General features: G+C 35.0%; 1 protein-coding gene across 2 annotated transcripts in view; it reads left to right on the top strand.

The window, feature by feature from the left end:
• The window catches only part of EED (embryonic ectoderm development), a 31,001-nt gene that overhangs the window by 15,044 nt on the left and 3,729 nt on the right, over window positions 1–12,228 (top strand). The window contains exons 7-10 of one of the 2 annotated variants that reach the window (XM_005903468.3): window positions 374–465; window positions 2,220–2,353; window positions 4,321–4,426; window positions 5,577–5,651. In XM_005903468.3, the coding sequence (XP_005903530.1) occupies window positions 374–465; window positions 2,220–2,353; window positions 4,321–4,426; window positions 5,577–5,651 (407 nt within the window). The remainder of the gene's footprint in view (window positions 1–373; window positions 466–2,219; window positions 2,354–4,320; window positions 4,427–5,576; window positions 5,652–12,228) is intronic. The other variant, XM_070365282.1, reaches the window with a different exon arrangement.

The following is a 12,228-nucleotide window of genomic DNA, read 5'->3' as shown; positions in this document are numbered from 1 at the left end:
TTGTTGATGTTCAGTGGAAACTGAGATTGCTCAGATTACAGAATTTTTGAAAGGTCCATAATACTCTGTATGTGTATGTTTCAGTCGTATTTTTAGATTTACTATAGAGATCTTATAAATCTACTTTGTTCTCTTCAATTTGTAAATGTGGGTATGGTGGAGGGAAAAACTAGTACCCTTGAAAGTTTGAACTCATACCTAGTTAAATCTACAAGTAATATAAATATTTTAAGTTCCTATATGATATGGATTCCTTCTTAGTCATTACTGTGAATGAGTTAAGTCCAGACTTTGGTAGTTTTTTCTTTAAAGACATTAAATGTCCACAGTAAATGAATGATAAAAGTTTGTTATTTTTTTGTGTCTGTACTAGATCATGCTTTACGATTATGGAATATCCAGACGGACACTCTGGTGGCAATATTTGGAGGTGTAGAAGGGCACAGAGATGAAGTTCTAAGTGCTGTAAGTTGAAAGCTGCAGGGCAGTGGCCTTCAGGCTACAAAGCTGTGAGCACTCCCGATAAGAAAGCGTGTGGTTTGTTTCACGTAGCTTGGCAGGCAGGTATTTCATTTACTGTGACAGACAAGGTTTTAACTTAAAGATGAAGAAATAAAGCAAGTAGGCTCTTTGTGTTTTATCTGTACTCTTGCACATGTTTTACCAGCGCCTGGATTCTCATGAAAGAATTCTGTGAACTTGTTCTTTTCCTTTTGTAATCTAAAATCATGAAGTGACCTTTTGTTGTTTCTCAGTTATTAAAGGAAAAGGTTAACCTACTTGGCAATTAAGAAATTTTTTCACCTTTTATTTGAAGTTGAAATATAACTTACTTATTTCTAGGAGGCATTGTTCACACTGACTTTTAGATAACTTCCCTTTGATGGCATGGTGTTGTCTTTATGCTTTGTATTACAATCTGTTGATCTGTTGTAGTGATATTAAGTGTTTTTAGTTAAGTTTCAGATTCTGTGTTTAGGTTTATTTACGTTCTGTGTGTAGCTTACTTATTTAGTAGTCTTACAGCTCTTCAGTTTTTGTTTTTGTTTTTTTAACTATTTTAAAAGGGCATTATATTTTGAAGCATGTGATATTTTAATTGGAGGTACTAAATATTCCTATATGCTTTCGTGAGAATCATACCTATCTTAAAGGGTTTTCTAGAACTTGCAGAACTCCATCTGGCTTTATGTGTGAAAAAACAAAGACTACTGTCCTTTCTTAAAAACTAAATGAGAGCTTCTGGCTCTAGAGGTGTCTTGTTGCTATTGACAGTGAGGTTATTAGGAAAAGTAGCAGCTGCCAGACTTCTGAATTCAATAAACACCAAACCTGAAGCTCTCAGGCTTTTGTAAAACTGTGTTCATGATTGATTCAAAGGTTGGATTAACATAGAATATCTAGATTAATGAGGAAAGTACTCTCCTTAAATAGAACTCTCTACTGTTATTTCTTAACATGAAAGTAGGGGATAGATTGTATCTCTTTTGTACCAATAGGAGTTCACTGCTAGAAGGATTGATGTGTGAGATTGTCATTGACCATGTACCATGTGCTAAAGTAAATATCTCTGAGCCTCAGTGTCTGATCTGTGAGATGAGGTGGAATAAGGTTGTTACAATAGATGATCTGTTAGGAGCTCATTAAAAATTAGTAAACAGCAAATGAGGAAATGTTGCTTCCTTTTTAAGACATATTTTTCTTTATTCATTTAAAAAGTGAACTCTAAAACCAAGGTACCTGACTTATCTAAGTGTTTTGGCTTAGATGTACAAATAAATTTCAGTTGTTTAAAGGACTCCTAATTTCACATGCAGATACCAGTTTCATTGCTTCATCTGGGTTGGACAAAGAAAAATAACAACCATTCAGGTTTTTTTGTCATAGAATAATTGTTTTACCTCAGCATTAGATTCACCTTCAAAATCAAACAAAGGAAATATTTGGCTAAAGATAATTGAATAGATAAAACTAAATTAAAAGAGTTTACTTCTTACCTGCCATATTGCATAAGCTCATATATTGTGGTGATAACAAGTCAGTTAAAACTAAATCTTGAAAGTGGTAAAAACTTTGTGCCTTATGGCCTGTATATATGAAACACAAAATGTTAGTGTTGTGGTTTGAAATACAATTTTCACAATACTGGACATGAGGTGAAAATCAGCATAATTTGGGGAAATAATTTACATATTTAAGCTTTTCTGTTTTATATACAGGATTATGATCTTTTGGGTGAAAAAATAATGTCTTGTGGTATGGATCACTCTCTTAAACTTTGGAGGATCAATTCAAAGAGAATGATGAATGCGATTAAGGAATCTTATGATTATAACCCAAATAAAACTAACAGGTAACAACTGTAGTATTTAAAACAATGTGCTATCTCATGCCTTTGAATAGTGTTTTACTTTTTCAAAAATTGTTATATAAGTCTCCAGTATGGAGTTGAGAACCCCCTCTTTTAATAACGTTAAGGTATAATTTATATGCCATAAAACTTATTAAATTTAAATGAAAGCCTTTATTTTTATCTAATTATGTTTGTGGCTCATTTTTCAAAATCCCTTTCAGTTATATTTTTCTCTTAACTTAGTAGCCCATTTCACATATTTTATTTAGGTATGCATGTGCTAATGTTATTAGCACTGCTTGTCAACACTGTAAATTCTAATTAAAGACAGTCATAATTTTTTCAGTGGGTTTCTTAGCTTTAATTCATGATAAATGCTTTCCTTTAAATGATACTCACTTCACTAAACAGAAAATTCAAAAGCAGGAGCATTGTTCTAAGGGACTACATGTGGAAACTTTTCAGTTTTCTTATTTTTGAAAAACCTCAGTTCTTAATTAATTTACTGTCTTTTTCAGAATCTTATCAAGCTATTAACGCTTTCACTATGACTATCCTATGTTTGTAAATGTTAACTTTGTTTGCTCTTTTCATTTTAGCAGTTAATTCCCTGGTTATCGACCCACATTATGAGTAGATTGTTAGTTGAATTTGTAACCATAAGTAAATATTTTAATACAGTGACATCAAATCTCAGGCCTCTTAAGAATTGGCACAGCTTTTAAATTCTGTTTTAAAACATCAGGGGTTAGTACAATATTAAATTTATGTTTTTCTATTTTCTAGAGCTTTGGAATAAATAGAAGTTGTTGTATTTTACAGCTTACAGAAAGTAACAGTGAATTATGCTGGTCTTCTTGAAAGAGGTTAACCATAGATTATAATACATATTTGGCTAAAAAGCAATTAATAAAGCTAAAAAGCAGTTAATAGTAGTTAAGAATTTATATCAAGTCATTAATAACATTTTAATGTTTTAATAAAGAAAAGATCTGGGAGTTTCCTGGTGGCCGAGGGGTTAGGATTCCAGGCTTTCACTGCTGTGGCCCTAGTTCAGTCCCTGGCTGGGGAACTGAGATCCTGTGAGCCACCCAAAAAAGGTAAAAAAAAAGATCCCACAATTTGAATTGGAAAATGTATTTGAAATGATTGAGCCCAACGTCCATTTTATGTATGAGGGAAAAGCCAAAGAGAAGACTTGTGCCCAAGATATAACTAATTCATGGCATGTGATACTTCTTCAGTTACTTCACTTTAAAAACTGAATCACTTACTAGATTAGAAATGTTAGGTATACATTTAATTAACTGAAGAATTGATAGCAACTTCTCTAGCTTACAGTTTTGTCACAAACATCTTTAAGGAAAAATTGTGCCATATTTTACTTTTCTAAGTACAGGAAAAGTTCTAACTAATAAATGTCAAATTCCTGTCAGATGTCATCTTCAGAAATTGTTGTTCTAGGCAGGATTCGCACCTAACTTTATCTTTACCAGACTTTGAAATGTGTCATTGTTTCTGAAAGATGACTATCTTTTGAAATAAGGTAGGTGTGTTAACTTTCATAGACCATTGTTAATATGAAAGGATTGAGTTGGTAGCTTAGCATCTTCTATGAGAAATTTTCAACTCTAAGCAGATGTCTTTTGTTATTGGTTAAGATAACCAGAATTGAAATAACTGATTTTGGTCTATATATAGTAAGGCAGAAAGTTGCAGTTATTATAAATGAAATTTCATAGGATGAATACAAAATTCAGTTGCGAGCTAATAATGGAGTAAAATGTAGAAACAAAAACGGAATGAGATTTTAGTTGCCAGTAAACAGATCAGAAGGTATTTAGGTTTATAGGAACATAGACGAACTAATACTCATCTGTTTTTCTTTTCAGAGTTTTATAAATCCTAAAAGGAAAATTAGCTTCTGCTACACATTTTTCTCTTAACTTTTGATGTTTCTATTTCAGGCCATTTATTTCTCAGAAAATTCATTTTCCTGACTTTTCTACCAGAGACATACATAGAAATTATGTCGATTGTGTACGATGGTTAGGTGATTTGATACTTTCCAAGGTATGGTAACTGCTGTTAAGGTGTATTTCCATTGTTGTGTGAGTTGGAACTCTGCAGGGAGCACAGTTTTTTATGCAGTTGATAAATTGTGTAACAGATGGGAAATGGCTTTTTTTTTTTAAGTCTCATGATACTTTGAAAATTCAGAAACTTATTTTAGGCATAAAACATCCTGATGAACTATAATTTGTGCTCCAGTAAGAAAAAAAAAATGTTAACTTGCAAGATGATATTCTCTGATATCCAGTGTTACTGTAAAATTACCAATATCTAAAGCCAGTAGTAGGGGTTTTTTTTTGGTTTTTGTTTTGAATGTTTGTGTCCATTTTAGTGAACTTACATGTACAAAAACAAACAGATGGAGTTGGCTCATGGGCTCTAGTTTGCCAGCCCCTGCTCTAGTATGTTGATATATATTTTTTCTACTGATAATTTAGGAAAGTTGGTGGTGATGTCATCTGAACATTTAGGATTGTCAGATTTGAACAAATTGCTATCCAGTTTCTTCTTGGTATAGGTTTCAGGGCATTTCACTTTTTCTTGGGTAGAGCCTGATTATTTATTTTTTCCTTACCAATGAGGGTAAAGAAAAAATTTTACTTTTTTATTTTTTAACCTTTGATTTTGAAATTAAATCCACAGGAAGTTTCAGAGACAGTTTAGAGAGGTTTCACACTGTCCTTCACCCAGTTTCTCCCATTGGTTACACCTTATATATACAGTATAGTATCAAATCCAGGAAATTGACATTATAAGTGTATGTGTATGTGTAGTTGTATGTTATTTTATCACATGTGATTTTTGTCATTTTAAGAATGTTTCTGTATGGGACCTTTTAAGATTATTTTTCACTCAGTATAATGCCATCCAAGTTGTGTATATCATAGGTCTCCCTTTTAGTTGCTAAATAGTACCCCATGGTATGGATGTACCACAGTTTATTTAACCTTATTCATCTATTGTAGGACATTTTGGTCCTTTCCAGTTTTTGGCCTGTTACAAATAAAGCTGCTATTGAACAGTCGTGTGTAGGTTTTTGTGTGGACTTACGTAAGTTTTCACTTCTCTGGGATAAATGCCTAGAAGGGCAATTGCTGGGTCATGGTTACGTTTGTTTAGTTTTTTAAGAACCTGCCAAACTATTTTCCAGAGTGGCCGTGCCATTTTACATTCCCACCAGCAATGTATGAAAGATGCAGTGTCTTCGAATCTTCGCCAGCATTTGGTATTGTCACTATTTTTTATTCTAGCTGTTCTGATAGGTGTGTAGTGATACATCATCATGGTCTTAATTTACGTTTCCCTGATGGTTAGTGGTGTTGAACATCTTTTTTATGTGCTTATTTGCCATCCATATATCCTTTCAATGATGTCTCTTCATATCTTCTGCTCATTTTCTAATTGGATTTGTTTTGTTTTTTTTACTGTTGAGTTTTGAAAGTTCTTCATATATTCTAAATCCTATGTCAGATAAGTAGTTTGCAAATTTTCTCTTCCAGTCTGTAGCTTGTCTTTTCATTCTCTTAACAGGGTCTTCTGCTGAGCAAATATTTGCAGTTTTGATAAAGTTTTTTTTTTTTTTAATTATTTTTTTATGGATAATGCTTTTGCTATTATTTTGAAACGCTCTTCACTAAGCCCTGGATCCTAAAGATTTTCCCCTGTGTTTCCTTCAAAAGTTTTTATAATGTTTTATATTAAATTTATGGTCCATTTTAAGTTAGTTTTTGTATGACATTTAGGTAGAAAGTTCATTTTTGCCTATAGTTTATCCAGTTGTTCCAGTACCATTTGTTGAAAGCCTGTCTTTCCTCTGGATTGCTTTTGCACTTTTTTCAAAATTGTTTGGCCATGCTTGTATCTGGCTGTTTCTGGTTATTCTATTCTGTTCCCTCTACCAGCACTACATACACAGGCTTGATTATTCTAGCTCTGTAATAAGTCTTGGAATTGGTAGAGTGATTTCATCCACTTTATTCTTTTTCAAAATTATTTTTGTCTAGTTCCTTTGCCTTTCTATATAAGGTCTAGAATTATCTTGTCTACATTTACTGAAAATCTTGCTGGAATTTCTTTGAGGGTAAGGAACATTTTAATTGGAGTTGTGTTAAACCTGTGTATCAATTTGGTGGTGAATTAATATCTACTCTGCTTAGTTTTCTTGTCCTTGACTGATATGTCTGTTCATTTATTTAGACCTTCTTGGATTTTTTATTATCAGCATTTTGTAGGTGTTTTTAAGTATAATTTTTTTTATTTTGTTTTTTGGGTGTGGTGGGGTTTTTTGCTGCACAGGCTTTTCTCTGGTTGTGGCGAGTGAGGGCTGCTCTCTAGTTGTGGTGCGTGGACTTCTCGTTGCAGTGGCTTCTCTTGTTGCAGAGGACAGGCTCAATAATGCAGTGCATGGGCTAAGCTCTGTGGCATGTGGGATCTTCCTCGATCAGGGATCGAACCCATGTCTCCTGCATTGGCAGATGGATTCTTCACCACTGAGCCACCAGGGAATCCCCCAGCATTTTGTAGTTTTGAGCATGCAAGTCCTGTACCTACTTTGTTAGATGTATACCTTAAGTATTTCTCTTTTTTGAGTGACTATAATAAATGGTATTTCTGATTTCCATCTCTTTGTGTTCATCGCTAATATATAGAAATAAATTTATTTTTGTGTATTAATCTTGAGTCCTATCTATTTTAACTACTTACAGTTCAAGAAGGGTGGTTTGAGGGGTTTTTTTTTTTTTTTGGCTAATTACTTGGGATTTTCTACATAAATCATTTCATCTCTAAATAAGGACAGTTTTTGTATATTCCTTTCTGAACTGAATTTTTAAAGAACTTTCCACTTCTTGTCTCATTTAACTGACATGATTCTGGCACTACATTGAATAGCAGTGTTAAGTCATTAATGACTGGGGAATTTTTGCAGAAACTAACTCCTGTGGCCGGTGATATTTATTTTGACTGGTCAAAAATTAGTTCTGTTATTTCACTAACACTGTACAGGTACCTGTGGTCAGTTACACCTTACATACCTATAATTCCTCCAATTTTTGTGAAATGTTGTCTTCAATCCACTCTTGTGTAGAAGTACAGGAGCAGTCTCCAGCACTGTTGCATTTTCACTTTGTATCAGAATCTATCACTAAGATTTTTTGTTGGTCTGATATTCACATCATCTGAATTAGAACTATATTCTGGAAGAACTATCATCTTCTGAGACACTAGTATATATGTCACTTAGACATAGAACGTATCCGCATTAAATTCACTGAAAAATTCTTCCTCAAAATTTCATGACATGTCACTTCTGAAAATTTTATGTTTATAATATACACAGAGTTGGAACAAAATGTAAGTGATAATGATAGTCATAAGTTGTATGATGAACCCTTGGTGCAGTTTTAGCTCTAACAGCTTCACATGGTGATATTGATTGTATCACTCTAAAAACATTGATAACATCTCCAGTCAATAGCATTCAGGTAACAAAAGATATATTAATATGTCTCTGGTCAGTAATGTGTTAAGAGCAGACTTCCTAGGCTTGTTTCTGATGTTAAAGGGGTAAAGAATTCAGTCTTTTGCAATTACACATATCAGCTGTATGATTCTTTTTTAGTACTTATTTTTGGGCTGTGTCAGGTCTTAGTAGCGGCACTCGGGACCTTCGTCACCTCATTCAGGATCTTTCCTTGTACCACATAGGTTCTTGGTTGTGGTGCGCGGGCATAGTTGCCCTGCGGCCTGTGGGATTTTAGTTCCCCCCGCCAGTGATCAAACCACTGTCCCCTGTATTGCCAGACACTCTAGACCACCATGAAAGTCCTAGCTGTATGATTTTTGTAGATGTTCTATATCCAGTTGAGAGTTGTTCTTTTTCCTAATTTTTTCAGAGTTTTATCATGAATAGGTGTTGAAGTTTGTCAAATGCTTTTTCAGCGTCAATTGATATGATCATTGTTTTTTCTATTTTAGCCTATTAATGCAATGAAATAAGTTTACTTGGTCATGCTGTATAATTCTTTTTATATGTTGCTGAATTCTGTTTGCTAATATTTTGTTAAGAATTTTATGTGTATTAATGATATATAATATTGGTCTGAAGTTTTGTTAGTTGTCTTTGTCTGGTTTTGATATCAATAATACTGGCATTAGGGCCTAAAAATTTTTGAGGAGGAATTTAAAAATTAAAAACTTGATTTCCTTAAAAGTGAAAAGGTTGTTCGAATGAAGTTTCATATTGGGTGAGTTGTGGTAGTTTGTGCTATTTCAGGAATTGATCCATCCCATCTAATAGAAAATTTATGTGTAGAGAGCTGTTTGAGTATTCCCTTATTATCCTTTTGATATCTGCAAGGTCTTTAGTGATAGCCCCTGTTTCATTCCTGAAATCAGTAATTTATGTCTTCTCTTCCGTCAATCTTTTTAGGAGTTTGTCAAAATTATTTTGTTACTTCCTGTCTCCCTTTTTTTAGTTTCCTATGAGTGTATTTTGTTTTTCTGTTTGCTAGTTTTGGGAGCTTAGATTATTTAGTCAAGACTTTTCTAATGTAAGCTTTTGGTGCTATAAATTTCCCAGTCAGCATATGCAGTGTGGTATTTAGTTTTTGGTAGTGGTTTAGTCACTAAGTCATGTCCGACTCTTTGCGACCCCATGGACTGTATGTAGCCTGCCAGGGTCCTCTGTCCATAGGATTTTCCAGGCAAGAGTACTGGAGTGGGTTGCCATTCTCTTCTTCAGGGGATCTTCCCAACCCAGGGATCAAACCTGGGTCTCCTGCAGTGCAGGCAGATTCTTTACTGACTAAGCTACTAGGGAAGCCCATTTAGTTTTTAGGTGTTGGAAAATTTTCATTATCTTTCTCTTACTGATTCTAGTTTGATTCCATTTTGGTCAGTCGGTATATATTCTTTATGATTTTGATTCTTTAAAATTTTTCAGATTTGTTTTATGACCCTGTTTTGGGTATGTTCCATGGGAGCTTGAAAAGAACGTGTTCTATTGTTGGGTGGAGTGTTGTGTAAATGTCAGCTAGATCCTATTGGTTGCTGCTGCTGCTAAGTCGCTTCAGTCCGTCTGACTCTGTGCGGACCCCATAGACGGCAGCCCAACAGGCTTCCCCGTCCCTGGGATTCTCTAGGCAAGAACAGTGGAGTGGGTTGCCATTTCCTTCTCCAAGATCCTATTGGTTGAGTGTGGTTGAATTCTTCTGTTTCTTTGTTGATGTCTGTCTGCTCTTAAGTGCTGAAGTCTTTAACCTTAATCATGAATTTTTCCCTTTCTCCTTCAGTTCTGTGACATATTGCAGGTCTGTTGGTTAGCATATACACATTTAGTATTGCTTTTTCTTGGTAGCTTGACCCTTTTATCATTGTGGAAGGTCCATCTCTATCTCTGGTAGATTTTTTTGCTTTGATGTCTCCTTTTATCTTGTAGTATAGCCGTTCTTTCTTTCCTTTAATTAATGCTTACATGGTATATCTATTTCAAACCCTTTACCTTTAATCTACGTGTATTCTTACATTTAAAGTGAGTTTCTTACAACATACAGTTGGGTCATACTGTTTTTTAATTCACTTTGAGAAACTGTTTTAGCTTGTAAATTTAGACTGTTTATATTTGAGCCTTAAACTTACCAATTGTTACATTGTCTGGCATTTAATTTTTTTTTTCATTTCTCTGGGTTTTCTCCCCTAAATTCCTGTAGGTTATATGCACATATTTTAAAATTCCAATTTGATTTATCTGTACTACCTCTGAGTGTATTTCTTTGTGTAGTTTGTTTTGTTTTTATGTTTGCTCTGAGAGTTGCAGTATATGTATGTGATCATCAGTATATCAGCATTTTACCACTTCAAATGCAGTATAGGAAGCTTATCTCCCACTTTGTCCTGCACTTATAATTGTTTTAAATATTTCCTTTACAATTGAGAACTTTGTTAAATAATATTACAATTTTTGCTTGAACCATCAAGCAGAATTTAAAAACTTGAAGAAAAGGAGAATTTTGTGTTTACTCATTTTGCTTTTTCTGTTCATTCCTCCTTTCTAATATTCCAAGATTCCTTCTTTTATCATTTCCTTTCTGTTCGTAGAACATTCTGTAGCTATTGATTTAGAATGTTGACAGATTCTTTTAGTTTTTCTTAGTTTAGGGATGTCCTCATTTCCGGTTTATTCCTGAAGTGTATAGAGGATTCAGTAAATCCCACAGTTCTTTCTTTAAACATTTGAACACTGTTGTTCCCCCTCTTTCTGGTCTCTGTCATTTGTAATGAGACATCTGCCACCATTGGAATTGGTTTTTCCTTATAGCTTAGGTATTCTTTCTGACTTAACTGCTTTGGGGATTTTTTTTTTTCCTTTATTTTTAGTTTTCAGAAGTTTGACTGTGCTCAGCTTGATATTTATGTCTTTGAGGGATTCATTTACTGTCTTGAATCTTGGATCTGTAGGTCTTTAGGGGACATAATTCATCCCAAATATGGGGATTTTTCAGCCATTACTCAAATTCTTTTTTATCCCCCTTTTCTCCCCGCTGTCCTCTAATGATACTTTAGATTTTTTGTTTGGTCCCTGAGACTCTGTCATTTAATAAGTCTGTTTTTCTTTTTTCAGTTGGTAACTTCTTTGTTCAAGTCTTGTTCAAATTGGGTAATTTCTGTGTTCTAACTTTAAATTTACTGACTCTCATCTCTCTCCTGCTGGTGAGCCCTTCAGTTGTTCTTTGATTATAGTATTTTTAGTTCTGAAATTTCCACATGGTTCTTACCTTTTCTTTTCTTTGCTGAGACTGTATTCTAAGTGTGTTTGTAATTTCTTATTGAACCATTTTTTTTTCCAGATTTTGAACTTTTAATTTTGTATTAGGGTGAAGCATTTTTAAGATCAGTTCAGTCACTCAGTCGTGTCCGACTCTGCTTTAAAATCCTTGTCAGATAGTTCTAACATCTGTGTCATCTCATTGTTTGTGTCTCTTGTTATCATTTCTCATTAAAGTTGAGATTTTACATTTCTTGGTATGAAAAATGAATTTTGATGGAGATATGGATAATTTGGGTACTGTTAGGAAACTTGGGCTCTTATTTAGCTCTCTTACAGCAGGCTTCCTTTGATAAATTTTCAGCTGTAAAGTGAATGCTGCTTCATGATTGGCAGGTGGCAGGGGACATTCCCCACTTGGTTGACTTAGTGATGTCTCTTTTCTAAGGGGCAAGAGTTTAGGCTTTTCACGGGGACTCTGCTGACACCGCCCTAGCAGGGAGGGGTTTGGAGCCCGCATGACTGCTCCCTGGGTGGTCTCAGCTGACACTGTGGTAGGTGGTTGTGAACGTCCTGGCGCTCTGTTCAGTTCAGTCAGTCAGTTCAGTTGCTCAGTTGTATCCGACTCTTTGCAACCCATGGACTGCAACACGCCAGGCCTCCCTGTCCATCACCAATTCTCTGAGCTCACTCAAACTCATGTCCATTGAGTCAGTGATGCCATCCAACCATCTCACCCTCTGTTGTCCACTTCTCTTGACACTCTGCTGCTGCTGCTGCTAAGTCGCTTCATTCGTGTCCGACTCTGTGTGACCCCATAGATGGCAGCCCAACAGGCTTCCCCGTCCCTGGGATTCTCCAGGCAAGAACACTAGAGTGGGTTGCCATTTCCTTCTCCAGTGCATGAAAGTGAAAAGTGAAAGTGAAGTCGCTCAGTCGTGTCCAACTCTAGCGACCCCATGGACTGCAGCCTACCAGGCTCCTCCGTCCATGGGATTTTCTAGACTCTTTGCTACCTTGCCTCTAATACAACCCCAGC

This window comes from Bos mutus, chromosome 29 (assembly GCF_027580195.1).
Source record: "Bos mutus isolate GX-2022 chromosome 29, NWIPB_WYAK_1.1, whole genome shotgun sequence".
Taxonomy (NCBI): domain Eukaryota; kingdom Metazoa; phylum Chordata; class Mammalia; order Artiodactyla; family Bovidae; genus Bos; species Bos mutus.
The sequence above is the reverse complement of the archived record's forward strand: the minus strand, read 5'-3'. Positions and strand labels throughout refer to the sequence as shown.